The sequence below is a fragment of the Schistocerca gregaria genome, chromosome 9, assembly GCF_023897955.1.
Source record: "Schistocerca gregaria isolate iqSchGreg1 chromosome 9, iqSchGreg1.2, whole genome shotgun sequence".
NCBI lineage: Eukaryota > Metazoa > Arthropoda > Insecta > Orthoptera > Acrididae > Schistocerca > Schistocerca gregaria.
The window spans coordinates 75,638,410-75,660,162 of NC_064928.1; the positions used below are offsets into that span (position 1 = coordinate 75,638,410).

Here is a 21,753-nt window from a genome sequence, read left to right on the forward strand (position 1 = left end):
ATTCTCTTCTTGTCCAAACTAGTTATCGTCCATGTTTCACTTCCATACATGGCTACACTCCAAACAAATACTTTCAGAAACGCCTTCCTGATACATAAATCTATATTCTATGTTAACAAATTTCTCTTCTTCAGAAACGCTTTCCTTGACATTGCCAGTCTACATTTTATATCCTCTCTACTTCGACCATCATCAGTTATTTTACTTCCTAAATAGCAAAACTCATTTACTACTTTAAGTGTCTCATTTCCTAATCTAATTCCCTCAGCATCACCCGATTTAATTTGACTACATTCCATTATCCTCGTTTTGCTTTTGTTGATGTTCATCTTATATCCTCCTTTCAAGACACTATCCATTCCGTTCAACTGCTCTTCCAAGTCCTTTGCCGTCTCTGACAGAATTACAATGTCATCGGCAAACCTCAAAGTTTTTACTTCGTCTCCATGAATCATTTATCTTTCCATATTTCTTAACAGTAATTGTGAAATGATGCTATTTGTCAACGTTGTGCTCACGATTTACAAATCTTGTAGTGAAAAAGTTATGTAGCGGGTAGCTTACTGTTAGATCCGTTTTAGACCATACATTGTTGGGAATGAAATGTAGCTAAGAGTACCAAAAAGTTTCTGAAATGCTAATGACACTGATATCTGTCTCTGGTCACAAGTAATGCGAGCTATTCAGTGGCGTGAGTTCCGCGCCGCGAGCCACGGAGTTCGCGCTGTTGCAGCTTGCTTTAGTGTAGTCACATAATGAAGGACAGAAAACAACTAATTACTAGTGATTACCGCATACCCAGTGTCGGTCCCTCATAGTATTTTAATGGTCTCATTGTCCAGATAAATCCAAATGTATAAGAATTTTTCCCTCGGCTACTGGACAATCATTTGCTATGCTTTTAGAATTGGCCGCACGTTGCATCACAAACACAAACAATTATTTGTCATCAACATCCAACAATTAGTATAATGTGCATTTCGTATTTTGAACTAAAATATAAGAGTACATTAATCTAAGATGAGATCTTGCTCCTGATGCATTGTAATAAAAGCTTGTAACATTCTACATGATTTCTTTCTAGTTGCATGTAATAAACAACAGATGTTAAAAAATATAAATACATTTACAGATGTTTCTATGTCTAAGTTTGACTAAGGCACAAAAAATTCATTTTTTTGTATTATCGCTTTTGCAGTTCACGTAAGTGTAGTACCGCAAGCTGAAAATAATTACATTCTTTAGATCGACCCTGTCTCCACTTACAAAGAGCTTTGGATAGCTCTTACAAGTAGTCTGTTTTAGGACATGAATGCAATGAAACCAAGGCCGAGTGGGACAGCGTTTCAGTGAACGCTTTGCTAGATCATTTGACGTCGAAATGATTAAGTTATCGTTTTCTGTAAGGTGCTGCCATTTCGATTTTTCTACTGTAACTGAAAGAAAATGCGCGGATTCAGCATACCCTCGAGCACAGCAGGACAGGTAAATGAATTATTGTCGATTGATGTGTTGGATTCTCGTCTAGTTCAAAGCAGTGTAAAGGATGAGATGTCTGTATCACTGTTTGCTTCTGCGTATTTTTTCCCCTTGGCGGTCTTGTCCCCAGCGGCAATGGGATCTTAATTCATAGCAACTGAAGCTCGTAGATAACAGGTGCAGCCAGAAGTTCTTCACCACTATACAATTAGAACCGTCTTATGCAACAATGTTTTCATTGTTATCTTAGTTATGTTTTCACATTATGGTGACCCGTCGAATTTTGAGCACATTGTAATAGGGTGGACATTGACTCTCTCTAAGAATATCGACTGGTATTTAGTAAAGGTTTTTAATTACAATAATAAAGAACGTTCCTGAAAAACTTTTATTTATAGTGCAGATTTAGTAATAACATCTATCACTATCAAAGAACGTATCAGGCAATAATTACAAAACGGAATACGGTTTCACATTAATATAATACAAAAAGCAAAGTTGTCTGTAATGAAGAAGTAAGTAGAATTAGCGCAGTCATTGTTTTGAAGAGCCTGGCACGGCGTTCACTGCCTCCAATTCATTATAAAAATGCTCTTGTATTTTAAGTTTCACAAACATTTGCCGCTGAACTGGAAGGGAGTTTATTGCACTCGTGAGACTCATCAGGAAGTGTTATTTATCATCGTTTAGGGTCATGTCTTGATGTGCCTTCACCACAGCTAATATGTCCTTTTCGAGCTTTAAAAATTCTTCTTCAATATTTGGCCCACTATTTAGTATTTTTCCTTTGTGATACTGTGCTTGCCAGTGGTGACATTTCATCAACTGCCACTAATGATGATATATCAGACTGATCTCGTTCATCTTGTGGACTAGAGTGGTCGCTAGACGAAAATTCTGGAGATAGTTGAGATTGACTTGCTGGTTCTGTTTGTGATGACAACGATCTCTGCATTGCTCTTGGAATTAAAATATCCCTTAGGAGATGCATGTGCTGGAACCAAGGCCAAGTGGAATTGCGTTTCTGTGGGATTTTTCCTGGGTCACCTGATCTAACGTTACCAAGTTTTTTAAGTTCTTCTCTGTAATTGTCTCTCAGATGTTTCCATTTAGATTAAATTATGCCCTTGGTCGCAAAAATGGATCCATCGACTATGTTTAAATACTTTAGAAGAAAGAAACATGACTTGTGGCTGTGGGAATGTGCACTGTGTTCTCTACATCTACATTTATACTCCGCAAGCCACCCAACAGTGTGTAGCGGAGGGCACATTACGTGCCATTGTCATTACCCCCCTTTTCTATTCCAGTCGCGAATGGTTTGCGGGAAGACCGACTGTCTGAAAGCATCCGTGCGCGCTCGAATCTCTCTAATTTTACATTCGTGATCTCCTCGGGAGATATTGTGTTTACAAAATGAATATCGAGAGGACTGTGTGACTGCTTCATTAAAATACGATCTTATGTTAGCCAAACTGTATGTACAGAAGCTTGAAAAAGTGATAGAAGTCAATTCAGAGTATAGTGAAACTGTTGTAAATTGACAGAACGATAACTACATATGGCCTAAAAAGTTCTACCTTGTTAACGGTAACAAGTAGCAAATAATTTTGAACTTTAACCTGTGATGAGTCTAAAAGATGTGAAAATAGCGAAAGAAACGAAGTACTTTCACCAAATGCAGAGATTAAAAACCAGTCAAGTACGAAGTCTTGTAATAACAAGGAAGGAAATACCGGAACTATAATTTGCAGGGAACATACATATCATGAGCACCTGACAACCACAAGTAAGAGGAATAAAGAAGATATTTACATGCTCTCAGACAGTGATGGAAAGGGCTTAGCTGGAATCATGTGTAACATGCAAACTATGTTTGAGGTTAGTGGAATAACGAAACCAGTGAAATTCTAAAAAAACTATGAACCTTTTTTGGAGCTTGGAAGAAACTGTTTAATGGTTGGGGGTTCTAATGACGTTTATAGGAATGAGGGTAAACTCGCCACAAGAGCGCTAAGAAGCACACTACAGAAAACCACAAATGTGAACTTCTATGTTGCAAGTATGCCACAAAGATATGACCTGATGAAAAAATATTGTGTCGACAAAGAAATAGAAAATTTGAAAACAAAATGCCGAAGCTTCCTGAATGTACCATCTTCAGATAGAAATCATTTTACCAGGCATGGGCTACAGAGAAATAAACTTGGAAAACTTGGAAAAGCATTCATTAGTCGAGAAATACTAAATACAGTGTTAGCAGTTGAAGACAAGAATTGTCACATCATACCACTACCACCACCCGGCACAGCAACTGAAATTCGACAACATAAAAATGAAACTGATTCACCGGCAACAGACTCAGCAGTAGAATCTTCACTTGCCACAAAAGTAGCTGAAGCAAATTAAGCCTCCACAACAGCTTCAACAGTATCAGAAGTAGCTACAGATTATACAGCGGCTTCATTAGGAAGAAATGTGCTTACGGCCAGTGAGTCATCAAATACAGCAGGAATTCCAGCATCAAAAGTTGCAGCACATCCAGAAGAAAGAAAGACAAGATGTAGGAAACCTGTGTCCCTAAAGGATATTGGTACCCATCCTCAACACGATGAAACCGTTGACGCCAGACAATACAAGTAAGAGTTCTTCTCAACCAAGCTGCAACAGCTTAAAATTATTTAGCCTTAATATACAGTATCTCAAAAATAAATGCTAGATCTCGAGATTGATGCCAGTGAATATTGTGTTGATTGTATTTCTATTCAAGTTAGTCATTTTTCTAGGAAGGAAGCCAAGAATGGTAGTGTCTGCATTTGTGTAAAATCAGATAATAATGTGAAAAATAGGCCTGAAGCTGAACTCCTGAGCATAGAAAAACATTTTGAGGCAACTGCAGTGCAAATGAATGTAAAAAATAGGAAAATAACAAGTCATGTCAATGTATAGATCACCATGTGGTGACCCAGAAATCATTTAAAATAAGATTGAAGAACTGCTGAGCATCTTACATGATGAGAAATCATGAATAACTCCATGTGTGGACTCTAATGTCAATATGTTGGTAGATAGTTCATTTAAAATTAAATCCTCAATATTATACACAGTTTCAACCTACATTCTAATGTAAACAGTCCTGCAAGGGTAACAAACACTCCAAAAAGTCTTATAGATAATATATTTTCGAATATAGAAAGCCCAGATACAGAAGTTTTGAATATTGACCTAGGAATATCTGATCATAATGCACTTGTTATTGAAGTGCTCACAGTTCCAATACATACAAAAACAGTACATCATATGTATAATAGAATTTTCTCCCCTGAAGACTGCAACCAGTTTGGTATCAAACTGACTAACAAATCTTCAGCAGAAGTATTGTCACAAATTGATACAGATGCTGCATCCTCTCTTTTCATAACAAATTTTGAAATGTGCTTTCCAAAAAGATTAATTAAAATCAATTCATCTAGCCATAGACACAAATTCTTGGATCACATCTGGCATTAAAAACTCTTTGAAGACTATGAAAAGACCAAACTTTGAAATGAAAACTAATACTGACCCTAATTTTAAAAACATGTTAGTAACTACAAAAAGGTATATAGAAGGGCAATTATCTAGCAAAAGTATTCAGTAACGATAGACCTATAAGGAAGTCAGACAATAAATCAAGGACCACAAGGGATATTGTTAAAATAGAAATAGGAGAAAGCTCCAAAGACAAGGTTATTGTACTTAAATCTAGTGATAACAAAGAAATAAAGAAGAAAGTCTTGACAAGTTACATTAACAACTACTTTATAAGTGTACCTGATAAATTAAGAAAAAGCTTTACCAAAGATAAGAGAACAACAGCACCAAAAGTAATCAGTAGCATGGCAAGTGGCCTCACAAATGTTGGAACTACTGGTACTTATTGCCAATTTATCATTCAATGAAGGTGTGTTCCCCCAATGTCTGAAAATTTCTAAGTTAAAACTATTATTCAAAAATGAGGATATACATAAGGTAGAAAACTGTAGACCTACATCCTCCCTTCCATCTTTATCAATTTTTTTTGAAAAACTGATGAAAATTAGTCTCATAAGCTACCTTGACACCTTCAAACCTCTAAATTGGATTCAACAGGGTTTTTGTACAGGTCACAGCACAGAAACAGTTATACAGGCCTATACAGAAGAAATTTTTAGAAATTTAGACAATAGCAAATGTGTGGTAGGAATCAACCTAGATCTTTCCAAGGCCTTCACTACAGTAGATCATCAACTTATTGACAAACTGGAGGCAATAGGCATCAAAGGAATTGGGAGGAAATGGTTTGAATCCTATATCCAAGATAGAATTGAGGCTGTGGAACTCACCTCATGTCAGAATAAGCAAAAAATAAAGTGGGTATCTGATGCTAAGAAAGTGACACTATGTGTCCCCCCTGGTGGTATTCTTGGCCCCCTATTATTCCTAATGTATATAAATGACAATGAAAGGCCCAACAAATCATCAAAAATTATGTTATTTGAAGATGATACAAGCATAATTATAAGTGATGACAGTAAATCCTTATTCGCTACAGCTGAAAAGGCTCTAAAGAGAGTGCAACAGTGGTTTTATGCTAATAAATTAACCCTCAATTTCAATAAAACAAATTACATACAGCACAGTAAAGTAAATGAGAAGGATGATCACCATTTATCATTGAGTGACAATAAAATAGAGAAAGTCTGGTCTACAATATTTTTGGGCATGTACATCGATTAGCACTTGAGCTAGAAAGACCATGTCACATACATCTCCAAAGAAACTCAGTTCAGCATGTGTTGCACTGAGAATAATTTCTATAGTTTGCAGTGCAGAGCGTACAAGATTAGTGTATATGACTTATTTCGATTCTGTTATATCCCATGGAGTAACATTCTGGGGTGCAACTAAATGTTGCTTGAGAGAGGTTTTTAAATTACAGAAAAGGACCATTAACATTATTACACACAGCTCTCCACAAACACACTGTAAGCCCTTGTTCATGCAGCTAAACATACATACAGTACCATCTTTGTACATATTAAAAAGCATACTGCATACACGAACACACAGTTCACGTGTAAATTCAGATTGTCATGACTACAATACACATATCTGTAAGAATCTGCGTGTAGAAAGAACAATAAAAACAAAAACTCAAAAATACGTGAGCCACTGTGGAATTAAGCTTTGTAATGCTCTGCCACTCTGCATCAGGGTAACAGAAGATGAAGGAAAATTTAAGTCAGAATTAAAACAGTTACTGATAAATAATTGTTTTTATAGCACAGACGAATATTTTCAATCTTTAAATCACTAACTGATAGTTGTATTGTCAATATCATTCTGTTCATATTGCCAGTTCTATGTCTCATTTATACTCTTCACTGTAAATTATATGTAATATGTGTTTTCCAAAATGTACTAAATATGTACAAACCCATTGCATAGGTACATGTTAAAAGAGCATGTAAAAAAATCCCATTAATTCATTGTTTTAATTTTCAACTTATTATATGATGTTAATTTTTTGTGTTTTAATTCAATGTTTTCATTTTCAACATAATGTGTTTGATAGAAATTTGTAATATTCTGCTGTGCATATTCTAGACAGTATTATGACAATTCCTACATCATGTAAATGATGCAAAGGATGAAATAAATGAAATGAAATGAGATAATTTATGCTCAGATTAAAGATTTAAAAAACATCTCTGTGATGTTATTTTCATCGATTTTTTCATACCATCGATATATCGATACATCTATATATATATATATATATATATATATATATATATATATATATATATATATATATATATATATATATGAATATTTTCATACCTAAAATCTTCTAAGTTACAGCACATACGCACTGCGACAGGTGTTCAATATCATCTTGCTCTCTTTATGCTACTAGCGCAGTTGGCTATTTTGTTGATGTTATTAACTCTCCTTTTTCTTGAGATTAACGAAAGAAAAGAACACTTTTGTAACCTAATTACGTTTACAATTTGATTTAAACGTAACCTTTATAAAATCAGTAGTTTCGTAGTTTCAAGGCTGGACAAACAAAAGATTTAACTACTAATTTAATGCTGTTAAAATTTCATTATTTTGAGGTAAAATGTAACAAATGGCAATATTACATGTTATAAGTGCAAGAACAATAGTTTAATATTCGAGGACGATTTTGAACCAAATTTCACATGATGTGTATGCACTGTAGCTGATCATAACACCCTGTATATTATGCGAAGGTGCAGTTAAAACGCCAAACTCTTTGGAGAGGTTACCTACGAGATCACTGCAGATGAATACTACATATTGTCCTTAACAGTTGGTGTTATGCGATCAATAATTTCCTTTTAAGTGATAACTTATCACAGAAAATTATTCCATAACACCTTCTTCAGCAGAAATATATAAAATATGTTAGGAGGATGATTCGTTTGTTTCCAAGTCTGTCAATTATAGGAAGAGCAAAAGTAGCGGAGCTCATCCCGTTATTATTTTTGACTGCATTACACGAGACAGGATATTAAAATGAAAATACAATATTCTAAATGTGGTAAGTGCCATACAGTTTTTTTCCATATTGATTCTATTCGCTCTAAAGGTGCTACATCTATGCAACTATATTATTCTAAAAGTGATTCATCATATAACAAAGATAATGAATTGTAACAGCGATGAACTGAAGGCATATCTGCTTGCACCACAGCCTCCTTCTTTGTAAATGTGCTGGGCAATCAGCACTGAACTACATCATTTTAATGCTCAAACATAATGGATGGTATTTTGTTTATCATGTTTTGGATGTAACACTCATACTTTAGAAACGATCTGCAATAAGTATTGTTTGTTCCATCTTACACAATCAGATAAGTTCTGCTTACAACATCTTTCATGTTACAACTTCTTTATTGATGCTCATGACATTAGTGAGGCTATAACATAATTGTGGTATGAGGGTGAAAAGTCTCATGGAGCTAACAGTGTAGTGTAGTCTCTATTCCATGTTCTGAACTGCACTGGTAACAAAAGGAAAATTGTAATTTTGAATGACAAGAACTGTGGACAAAAGAAAAACCATGTACTTGTAAATATGTACAGTACATGTTCATAGTACCTTGTAGCCTATTTGATTACATGTAAGATAAGTATCTAGTTTCAGACCATAGTTTCCTATGTTGTGATGGAAATTTTGCCTTAATAAGAAACTTCAGAAGGTTGCTAAGTGAGATGTACCTGATGATTTACAAGACGTAATTACTTCAGCATGCCCTTCTTTAACATTCAACACAGAGTGGAGGAAAATGACTTTATTGTTTTCCAGACTGCTGTTGATACAGTCAGCAACACCACAAAGCTACATATCAGTATTGCTGCACATTTTAAAATCGCAACCCTTAGAATCATGCACATGAAAAAGACATTCAGTGACACTGACCAATGGGAATGTGTGAGCATCCTAAAGAAAGGCAAAACTGTTGGCGATTTGATTCATACACATGTTTCAGTTGTGCAATATTTTTCATGATTGTCTGCTGAATAAAAGAAGGGCTTGCTTGCTATCGTACCCTTAATACCACATAAACATGTGCAGCCTTATCTTGATTTGATTATTGGTAATGCAAACTGATGATTTCTGTTTCATATTGTTTACATGTCTTAAGATATTTATAGTTAGGTATGTTTTGTCATTCATTGTAGCATTGGTTTAGCTCATTCAGTCTGAATAAGGTAATACGTATGGCATCTGTTGTCGAGTGTCCCTACCCAATTCGATGCATTTTTCATGCACCTTGCAGTATAGTTTATATTTCCTAGATGTTAATATAATATTTATTACTATAGAAATGTGCATGCTAATTTCATATATCATATAATATTTTGTGATTTAGTTATATCTCAAAACATTACTTTCAGCCCTTAGTTCTTTTAAAATATTAACAATATGAAAAGGATAGTTGCTACTCACCATATAGCGAGATGCTATGTCACAGATAGGCATAATAAAAAAAATCTGTAGAACAAAGCTTTTCGCCAAACAGGCATTCGGCAGAACTAAACAACACACACACACACACACACACACACACACACACACACACACACACACACACAAATGCAGCTCACACCCTGGTTTGTCCATTGCTTAGAATGTTAGGTCTTCAAATGTGTAACTGCTTGAGTAGAAGAGATTAGATTACATTGTTTCCATTCTACAGATCCAAATATGAGATGATTCTCATGGGTGTAGAACATGTCAGAAAATATAACATAAGAAACATAGAACATTTCAGTATAATACTCACTTCCTTGATCTTTTGTCATATTGTCAAAATATGTGAATCCATTGCACTAAATTGGAATGCTAATATTTGCAAAATTAATACACTGTCAGAATGAAACAAATATCTAACCTTGAACGTTGTAACCTAGTGCTGTCAAAACTGAACTCTAGCAGGCATTTTTACTTGTGCTGGTCAGTAGGCCCTAGTAAAATACTCATCTATGGAGTAGAAAGAGTTGCCTACCAAAAAGCCCTTCATACTCTTTTTAACCTGTGCTTTATCTGAAATGAAGGTTTTAATAGTTGCTCACAATTTTTTTTAAATGTGTGATCCTGAATACTGAATCACTTTTTTTCACAAGGTAACTGATTTTAGGTCTTTATGTAGATTGTTCTTATTTCATTATTGATACTATGTATTGAGCCATTGGTTGGAAATAGACATATTATTTGAAAAAAAATTCATTAAAGAATAAATTTACTGAGAAGAAGCAATCAAGATACCCAGTTCCTTGAAGACGTTTCTACATGATGTTCTTTGAATTTACACTACAAATAAGCCTTATTACACGCTTTTGTACTTCAAGAACTTTTGCTTGGTTTGATGAGTCACCTCAGAAATGATCCCACATGATACAATAGAAGGTAAGTAAGCAAAGTATGCAAGTTGTTTTTATACTTATACCTCCTACATGTAGTATGATTCACACTGCAAATACATACTTGGTTAGGCTTTTTAGCAATTCTCTGGTATGACTTTCCCAACTGAATTTTTTATTGAGTTGTAATCCCAGAAATGTTACACTGTCCACCTCTTCTATCTGCATGACTTTGTATGTCATACACATTCTGGAAGCAAATCTCTTACATGTTCTGAACTGCACATAGTTTGACTTTTCAAAGTTTAATGAGAGAGAATTAGCTTTAAACTACAGTGAAAATTTGTAAGCGGCCATTTCTTGACTTGCTATTCATTGCAATGTTTGTATCATTTGCAAACATAACAAACTTAGCATTTGGCAATGTAACAGATGAGCGGTCATTAATGTACACAAGAAAAAGGAACAGACCCAAGATGGAACATTGAAGAACATCACATGTATTTAATTCCCAGTCAGATGAAGATTGAATGCTCACTTCACATCTGTTTCACTATGACATCCTTGGTTTCCTCTTAGTTAGGTAAGATTTAAACCATTTTGGAGCACTATTGGTGACATCACAATATTTTAATTTACTTAAGAGAATGGTGTGATTCACACAGTCAAAGATTTTTGACAGGTTACAGAAAATACTAGTAGCCTCTAATTTGTTATCCGATGAATTAAGTACATTCTCACTATATGTGTAAACTGCTTTCCGTATATCAGAACCCTTAACGAATCCAAACTGTGACTTGGACAACATATTATTTGCTATCACATGCTTAAGGAGACGCTTGAACACAATCTTTTCGAATATTTTTGTAAAAACCAGCAAAAATGAAATTGGTCAATAGTTTGATGGTATGTCTCAATGCCCTTTCTTGTAAAGAGGCTTAACTTCAACATCATTAGCAACCTGGAAACTTCCAACTGTTGAGACATTGAAACTTTCCTGGCACATTAAAACTGTGTGCTGGACCGAGACTCGAACGCAGTGAAAAGGAACTAAAAATGTTGTAATTTAATCTCAAAGATACAAGAAGAAAATTTGTGTGACTGTCATACCAGAGGAATACAAAAACAAACTTTATCATTGAGAGACAAAGGACTAATTTCGAGATTCTTTTTTTACTTCTAGCATTAACTACCTTTTTGTTCTGATTTGCTGGCATAAAGATGTACTGTATAGTTTCATGTCTATGTGTGTGTTAAGTGAAGGTGTTAAATGATGAAAAACGTGTTTTATAATTTCTGTCAAGATCAAGCCTAAATCCCTTAGCAACGGAGTTCAAATTATTCTGTTGATTCAAGAAGGCGAATTTGAGATGTAGGCGACGCGATCTTTACGATGGCGCTGATCAACAATAGAGGTACGGGATTGTGATCACTACTTTCCTTTGTGGTCGCTAAGATTAATTTAGATGTGTTTTTCCCGAGACATTCAGAACCTGCAATCTTCCTTTTCGTATAAAAATAGGAGACCGATTGAAAAAGAAATATTCTTAAATTTAAATAATTAATATTCTTTTACCCAGGCCACGGGGAATGATAGAAAGTACGTGCCTCTACCATGATTGTACGTTCGCAATCTCCAAGTGTGTTACGATGTAATTATTTTACACAAAAAAATTGAGATAGATCTTTCTCATCAGATCGCAACCACTCATACGCGAATGTACGGACCCTCTGAATGTGTCTAGTCTGTCGTGCACATTGTTCTAAAGCTTTTCTGTTAATATTCTGTGTATTGCATCTCCGCACTTAATTTTTGTTTATGCCGCAAATCGCACTTCACGTGAAGTATTTATTACGCAAGTTTCAGGCTCCATTTAATGTCAAAAAATTCCAAAGTACGGCTGAATAAGCAAACCGCTACAATAATTTCATATCTCTACAACTACAATACCAAAAAAAAAAACAATAAAGAAAACAAAAAGAAACAATAACAGAGAGAGGGTACGTTACAGTCGACCAGAAAAAATGATATAGGTCGATAGTCTGATGGTATGTCTCAGTCCCCCTTCTTGTAAGGAGGCTTAACTTCAGCATTATTAGCAACCTGGAAACTTCTAGCTGTTGAGACATTGAAACTTTCCTGGCACATTAAAACTGTGTGCTGGACTGAGACTCGAACACAGGACTTTTGCCTTTTGCAGGCAAGTGCTGTACCAAGTGCTGTAGCAAGCACGACTCATGCCCCATCCTCACAGCTTTACTTCCACCAGTACATTGATTACACAAATAACTTAAGATAGAACTCAACTCACACGAGCACCCATTGATTAACTTCAGTGATATGTTATCGTAACCACTAGAATACTTTGATTTTAAGGATGTTATGATGGCTGTTACTTCTTTGAGAGATGTAAGTGTCAATTCCATTTTACTACAGTCATTTGTAGCGACTGGTCTCAGATATTACACTGCGTTGTTTACTGAATTTGATAACCCCAAGCTGCCAGTAACCAAGTATTTCTTGAAGAGGTTTGCAACACAACATTTAGATGAATTACTTGCTCCAATATTTTGCAATATTCTTCTTAATGAATTAAAATGCTAACATCAGAGCTGTTCCTGGATAGCAGATTCAGTTTCCTTTTTGTTCCATGTGATACCTTTATTCCTTATGTAATCCATGGTTTATTTCTAGACTTCTGTTCGATTTGAGTTACCTTTAGGGTAAAACGTCGTTCAAACATGGAAGTAACACGTTTAATGAATGCTTAGCATTTTCCATTGAGTCAGAAGTATTGTAAACATCTAGTCAGTTCATATCTTTGAGCAATCTCCTAAAATTCTCAAAATTTGATTTATCACCTTCCTGTACTCCGACTTAATACATTTTATATCAGGACAAGTTTCATCATTTATCATAAGATGCATGATCAGATAGGCCATTTACTATTGGTTTTGTGATATGACCTTTTCCCTAGATTTGTCTACAACAATAGTATGAATAGCAGTCTCAGAGCATTTAATAGTTGCAAAGTTCACAGTAGATGTTAAATAAATGACAGTGTTACTGACTGCAATAATTGTTCACTGAAAGAGCTTTTCAATAAATCAACATTGAAAGGTCGAGCAACCACTTTCTCATTGCATTTTACTGTGAAATTGGACAACAGAGGATCCAGACTTTTTATGAAGTTTCCTGAAGGTGCTTTGTATATATTTACTATTATTAAGGAGTTATCATGAAATAATACTTCTGTTGCACAAGCTTCTAAGTGGTACTGTGCGGAAATTTTCTCAGTATAAATATTCTTGAATCTGAAAATTTTCTGACAAAAGTGGTAACTCCTCCTATATTCTTATTTTCTTTACAGAAGTAAGAGGCTAACTTGAATCCTGTAACATTTAACATATCTATACCAAGAGTCACGTGATATTGAGAGAGGTACATTATATCAACTGGTTTGCTGAACAATAATTCTTCAATGCAAATAAACATGGCACGAATATATATCGGAGCTGCGAGTGGTTCCTCACCTAGGCAGCAGCGGGCACGTCCCCGGTTTGTGGCTGGACAGTGAAGACCTTTTCTTGTTTCCGCCGGGCTTCGTCCTTGGTGCGGGCCAGCACATACTCTGCATAGCTCAGGTACCCGTCGCCGTTGGAGTCGTCCTCGGCGAGCACACGGTCGATCAGTTCTGCACAGACAAATTTTAGGTCTTAATTAAGCGTTAGACAGTTGGGTTAGTCAAGGAACTGGTACATGCCGCTTCCTCAGTTTACAGCTTGGACATCTCTAAAAAGGGCAATCGCAAACGTCGGATGGACAAATATACGAGGTGTGTGAGAAAAGTAATGACACTGACAACATTGCGAGCGATCTGGCAACGCTGTCTTGTTCTGATTGTGTAGACCGGTGTGTTCTCTTCCAGATGCTCAGTCCGAGTTTTCAGCTTGCAACACCTCGGTTCAGTTTATGGAGATAAAAGCTATAGAAAGAATAATTTAAAATTAAGAATAGAATTTCTAGAGAGGAAAATAGTGTAGAATCAGAGTTCGGTAATTGCAGATCTAAATTATAGTATATCAGCTAGTAGTTTAACGTCTAAGTACAGCAAAGCCACGGAAGCTCCGTCATGGAGAATGCAGTGACGTTAAACTCTTGTGATGAAAAACCTACGAAAAGGCCTGATCGTCATTATTACCGTCTTTTTTCCTTCATTGTTTCGTTAAAGAGAGGGGAACCTGTGTCAGTCAGCGAGACAATTATTAGATTGGACTTTATCGTGCTAAGATTCACGATAAACTGTTAGAATATTACGGAGATTAAAAGTGATGTAGCGTACGATCTCTGACTGTTGGTAGCAACGGAGAATTAAGGGGATTTTAGGATTTTAGTGCTAGATTGGAACTTAACGGACATATAGACGAGAGAAACTGAAATTATCTGCCGCTACGAGTGAATTCAGAGTTACCGGTACCGGTATTCAGATATCAACGTGTGGACTTTTGAAACCGTCGTGTGCCATTAGTTGCAAATCTGGACGTAGAGCGCGTGCATATCGGCATTTGCGGACTATTTAGATTCCTCTAGACTAAGAACCTTTTAAATAGACCATCATCCACCACCATCTTAATCCTTGAATATAGAGTGAAAGTGAAATACAAGAGTGTTGTAGTTATTTCATTTACCTAGTACTAATCAGTGAAGGATTTACGGAACCAAAGCTATCCAGCAGTAAGTCAGCACCATCTAGCGGAAAGCGTAGGCATTAACTAACACGCTAACTGAAGTGAACGTTTACGTGTTTTACGGACTGATTAATATGAACTGTTGTGACTCTTTGGCGTCCCCACTCCCTCCGAAGGGTGGCGCAGGCTGTCTTAATCATAAAAGGGGAGAGTTTTAGCCGGGCAAATTACTAAATAAAAGCGATATTTACAAGACTCGCAGTAATAGCAAAGCACAAGGCTCGCACCTCATCGGAGAGTCGTCGCTGTCACGTCCGGAAAACCTACCGACGATACGTATCTACGAGCAGACGTCGACGTGGAGTACCTAAAAAGGGAACCACAAGAGAGTTGGGATGCTTCAAGCTCCACACAACCTTCAAGTGATTGTTGAGAGCGCGATCAGTAAAATGCTGTTTTTGTTGTGTGTTACGAAGATGGAACGGTGGAATTTGGAGCAACGTTACGCCATCAAGTTTGGTGTGAAATTTGAGAATCCGCGTGTGTGACATTTGTAAAGTTGAAATAGCTTTGTGGGGAACATTCCTTATCAGGAGCACAAGTCTTTCACTGGCACAAATCATTTTTGGAAGGTCGAGAACACGTTGAAGACGAACCTCGCTTCAACTTCGAAAACCGACGAAAACGTCGAACGTATGCGTGCTCTTATGAGATCAGATTAACGTTTAACGACGAGAATAATGGCTCACCTGTGAAACTAAAACATTTCCAACACACTCAAGTTTTGTACCAAAATGGTACTGAAAAACATCACAATTGAGCAGAGGGACAATCTAACAAAGGTGTACATTGATCTTCTTGAGGGGACTACCAGTGCCCACGAATGATTGAATTGTGTGATCAGATGTGATGATGAATCCTGGATTTTTGAGAACCACCCTGCGACAAAGCTGCAAAGTGAGGAGTTGCAGACTGAGACATCTCCTCAACCAAAAAAAAGCTCTAATGAGCAAGTCAAAGATGAAACCAACGCTGATTCACTGGTTTGACACTAAGAGTATCGTACATACAGAATTTGCTGCTCAAGGACAAACTGTCAATCAAGTATTTTACAAATATGTCCTTGAAAGGTTCAGGAAAATGTGAATCGAGTGACATCGGACATTGCAGACAAGCGGATGCTGCATCATGGCGTCGTCCTATGTCACATGGCCGCTTCCATCACTGAACTTTTGATCTCAGATGGCGTTCCCATTGTTCCACAACCCAGATGTTGTTTGAAAATAATAAAACTTTAGTTGACAAAAATATGTCTCGTTACATTTATCATACACCACGTATGTACAAGGAAGGTAACTGTAAAGAAATCTTAGGTAACAGAAGAAACACAATTTATCGATAAACGAAGGAGATACGAAAGTTCAGAATGAATTTTTACTATGCAGCGGGGCATGCACTGATTTGAGAGTCCCTGGAAAGTTAAAGTTGTGTGCCGAATTGGGACTAGAACGTGGCACCTTTCCCTTTTCGGGACAAGCGCTGTTCCACCTGAGTTTCTCAAGAACGACTCGAAACATCTCCTCATAGCTGTGCTTCCGCCAGTTCCTCATCTCCCACAATCCAAACTTCACAGAAATTCTTCCACATACTTTGCAAGACTACCACACCTGAAAGAAAGGTTATTGCAAAGATCAAACTTAGCCACAGCCAGAGATGAGAAGCTGCAAGGACACATTGTGAATCTGTCTGGGTAGCTAAAGTCATTAGAGAACTTGCCTGCGAGAGGCAAAGGTCTCAGGTTCGAGAACCACAACGGCAAACATTTTTAATCTACCAGAAAGTTTCAAATCTGCATGCACTCCACTTGAGAGTGAAAATTCATTCTGTAAACGATTTCCCACGCTGCGTCTAAGTCTCTGCAATACCCTTTCCTCCAGGAGTGGTAATCCCGCAAGGTATGATGGAGAACTAACGTGAAGTTTGGAAGGTAGGCAGGACCTTCTGAAAAATGAGACTCATAGCAAATGCAAAATTGCTAAGCGGGAATGGCTAGAGGACAAACGTGAATATATAAAAGAATATATAAATAGGGGAAAGATAGATACCACCAGCAACAAAACTAAAGTGGCCTTTGAAGAAAAGAGAAGCAGCTTTATTAATATCAAGAGCTCAGATGGAAAACAACTACTAACCAAAGAAGGAATGCTGAAAGTGGAAGGAATATATAGATCGCGTACACAATGGAAAAGCAACTTGAAGACAATATTATTGAAATCTCTATTGATCCATTGTGAACATGGGGGAGGCACTTGAAATACAAATTCACTACATCCAGATACTGATGGCACCAGTACGCCAACAACAATAAGGTTGAGTATCTATACATGAGGCGGAAATGGCAACTGAAGTGGTTGTGGTAATATATTAAAACAGCTTCTCAAGCTTCATGGCTCTTTGGCGAGTTTCCTTGTCAAATTTTACAGAAAGACATAGAGACATAGACGAGGATGAAATTGGAGATATGATAGTGCGAGAACAATCTGAAAGAACACTAAAAGACCTAAGTCGAAACAAGGCCCTGTTAGTAGACGGCGTACTACGGATAGTCTCATGGCAAAACTCGTCAGTCTGGACTTAACGTCTGAGGTCATCAGTCCCCTAGAACTTAGAACTACTTAAACATAACTAACCTAAGGACATCACACACATCCGTGCCCGACTCTAGCGCCTAGAACCGCTCGGCCACTCAGGCCGGCGTCAGTCTGGTGATATAGTTCCAATTCCAAGGAAAGCAGGCGTTGATAGGTGTGAATATTACTAAACTATTAGTGTAATAGGTTATGGTTGTAGTATCTTGACACGAGTTATTTATAGAATCATGGGGAAATTGGTAGAAGGCGACTTTGGGGAAGATCGCTTTGGATTTAGGAGAAATGGTGGAAAACATGAGGCAATACGGACCCTACGACTCATCTTAGAAGATAGGTTAAGCAAAGGTAAACCAACGTCTATAACATTTGCACACATAGAGAATGCCGACTGGATTACACTCTTTGAAATCCTGAAGGTAGCAGGGGTAAAGTACAGGGAGCAAAATGCTATTTACAAGTTGTACAGAAACCAGACAGAAGTTATAGGACTCAAAGGTTACCAAAGTGAAGCAGTGGTTGAGAAGGGAGTGACACAGGGCTGTGGCCTACCGTCGATGTTATTCTGTCTGTACACTGACCAAGCAGTAAAGAAACCAAACGAAAATTTGAAGAAGGTTGTAAAGTTCAGGAGGAAGAAATAAAGACTCACGCCCCGTCCTCACAGCTCTACTTCTGCCAGTTCCTTGTATCCTACCTTACAAACTTAACAGAAGCTCTCCTGCGAACCTTGCAGAACTAGCACTTCTGAAAGACAGGATATTGCGGAGACATGGCTTAGCCACAGCCTGGGGTATGTTTCCAGAATGAAATATTCACTCTGCAACGGAGTGTGCGCTGATATGAAACTTATTGGCAGATGAAAACTGTGTGCCGGACCAAGACTCGAACTCTGGACCTTTGCCTCTCGCTCCAGCACACGGTTTTGATCTGCCAGGAATTTTCATATCAGCGCACACTCCGCTGCTGAGTGATAATCTCATTCTGGAAACATTCCCTAGGCTGTGGCTAAGCCATGTCTCCGCAATATCCTTTCTTTCAGGAGTGCTAGTTCTGCAAGGTTCGCAGGAGAGCTTCTGTAAAGTTTGTAAGGTAGGATACAAGGTACTGGCAGAAGTAGAGCTGTGAGGACGGGGCGTGAGTCTTTATTTCTTTCTCCTGAACTTTACAACCTTCTTCAAATTTTCGTTTGGTTTCTTTACTGCTTGGTCAGTGTACAGACAGAATAACATCGACGGTAGGCCACAGGTGGAAATTAATCAGGTGATGGAGAGGGAATTGGATTAGGAAACGAGGCTCCCAAAGTAATAGCTGAGTTTTGCTATATTGGCTATAACATAACTAATGATGGTCGAGGTACGGAGGATATAAAATGTAGACTGGCAATGGCAAGAAAAGCGTTTCTGAAGAAGAGAATTTGTTACTATCAAGTATAGATTTAAGTGTCAGGAAGTGTCTTCTGAAAGTATTTGTGTGGAGTGTAGCCACGTGCGGAAGTGAAACATGGACGATAAACTGTTTAGACAAGAGGAGAATATAAGCTTTTGAAATGTGGTGCTACAGAAGAAGGCTGAAGATTAGGCGGGTAGATCATAAATCTAACGAGAAAGTACTGAATACAATTGGAGAGCAAAAACCACAACCAGACTAGAAGAAGGTATCGGTTGGTAGGGCATATTCTCAGACATTAAGGGATCACAAATTCAGTATTGGAGGGAAGCGTGAGGGGCAAAATTGTAAAAGAAGGCCAAGAGATGAATATGATAAGCAAATTCAAGAGGATGTAGGTGGCGGTAGTTATTCAGAGAAGAAGAGACTTGCATTAGATAGAGTAACATGGAGAGCTGCATCAAATCAGCCTTCAGACTGTAAACTAGAACAATAGCAACAGTTAATAAGAGTTGGAATAGTTGTGTGACATTAAGTTTTTCGGAACGTGTAATTTTATTTCGAAGATGACGATTCATGTCACAGATTCTGCTAAGAGTGTATTGGCCATTACGCAGACAGGGGTTAAAGAAGGGTGCAAATGATTTTTAAGCCTTTAGGGAGATACGTGAGTTCAAGAATCATTTTAGCTGTCAGAATATTTATCAACAAAAAACTATTTCTTGAAAGGAATGCAATGTGCAGAAAGAGTTTTAATTTCATGTCCAAGTATTAGCATCCAAAAGATTTAGTTTTTTCAAGGAGAGTTGTTACAGGAAGATTTATTTTTAAGGATGACTATGGGGAAAAAACTGCCTACGTTTGATGAAAATTTCTCTGTTTCAGCAGATTTTTATTTTCACTTGGAAGTTTCATTTTTGGAGTTTAGCTGTCAAGAAGAATTAGCAAACGAAGGTCTCAATGTTTTGGTTTCAAGAGATTTTGAACTTCATTCATCAAGGAAATTTCTGTTTTCAGTCTATTTTGCACTAATAAATCTTTAAGAGTGAAGAATCTGTGCGTGCATCCCATTTTTCTGCTCTTGAAGACCAGAAGTGTAGGTCAAAGAGTCGATGCCATTAAAGAAAAGGTAGGTAAGGAGGGTTATAAGGGGAGGAACAAGGTGGTTTAGGGGCCTCATTGCTGATAACTGTTTGAAACGTTCTGAATTCCATGTTCAAGTCCAGCCACTGCACAAGTTTTCAATAAAAATGTCCAGCATTGGCCACTGAAGATAACCGTTGTAAGGTATATTACCCTTTAGCCGAGTGGTGTAACTGGCAATATTGAGATACACATTTTGCCATAACTATTGTTTACTTAAATGATTAAACTATGTACAGCTTCTGAGAACCAAAGTCCACACATCTTCATAAAAGGAATGTCGACTCTCGATAGCACCTAACAGATGGACACTAGGGCGAATTCCATAAACGTTGAACTGGCGAGAAGTAAGGAGGATATGTAACGACAGAGTACCATGAGGTTGGAAGCTTATAGACAGTCCATTGATGATCTTCAAGGTGCCATAACGCCATGGTCCAATGATGCAATGAGCTCACAGCCAGTCACATTCAGACGTTGAGAAGTGGTGCCCTCAGGAGCAGTTAATGGAAGTACAGCATTATGTATGGCTCATTTCAACGGCCTTGACCCCACGTGGGAGATTCGTATCTGCTGTTGGTCGGTAGGAGCCTGGAGCATAACTGCTATTGATTGGTGGAGCGCCGACCTAAAGAGGCGTCGACGGAAAAGTACATGCGCGGTGTTTCATGGACACGTGATCATGTGGATGCAATTAGGTGGCAGCTGCAAGAGGCTTGACAGTACACATCTTAGTGACTCTGCTGGAAAACATACTCCCAGCTTATGCAGGACTGCACCTGGTCCATGAAGCATATCCATTTGTGTGGTGACTGAATAGGCAAGGGCATAGCCCTGCGTACACTGTACTCTTCCACCCTTAAAAAGGGAGCATTCACAACACCACTGCCAGAGCAGAATGGGAAGAAACAGTATAATCAGCTCATGGTTAAACATGTGCCTGAGAAATGTACAACATGTAGATGGAAAGCTTAACATGACCTTGCATAGAACAGTGATTGAACATAAGTAGAACACTACTATGCAGAAAAAGAATCCCACACATTAATCAAATATCTGACTAAGAATGCAAGATACAACTAACAAGACTGTCTAGTGTTTAGTACAGGACCACTGGCATTTGATGCACAAGAATAGGAAAAGCAGGTACACATCGTGTAGTAACTTCCAAAACCTCAGCACAACGAAGGTCTGGCAGTGACAGGTCTGGCAGTGACAGGTCTGGCAGAGACAGGTCAGGCAGCGACAGGACCGGCAGTGACAGGACTGGTGGTGCCAGGACCGGTGGTGACAGGACTGACAGTGACAGGTCTGGCAGTGACAGGTCTGGCAGTGACAGGACCGGTGGTGACAGAACTGGTGGTGACAGGACTGGTGGTGACACGACTGGCAGTGAGAGGGCTGGCAGTGACAGGACTGGTAACTGGTGACTGGGGGTGACAGAACTGATGGTGACAGGTCTGGCAGTGACAGGTCTGGCAGTGAC

General features: G+C 37.8%; 1 protein-coding gene across 1 annotated transcript in view; it reads right to left on the bottom strand.

The window, feature by feature from the left end:
- Positions 1-21,753, bottom strand: part of LOC126291750 (multiple coagulation factor deficiency protein 2 homolog) — a 255,566-nt gene that overhangs the window by 28,387 nt on the left and 205,426 nt on the right. The window contains exon 5 of the mRNA XM_049985428.1: positions 13,933-14,093. Coding sequence (XP_049841385.1) covers positions 13,933-14,093 — 161 coding nt within the window. The remainder of the gene's footprint in view (positions 1-13,932; positions 14,094-21,753) is intronic.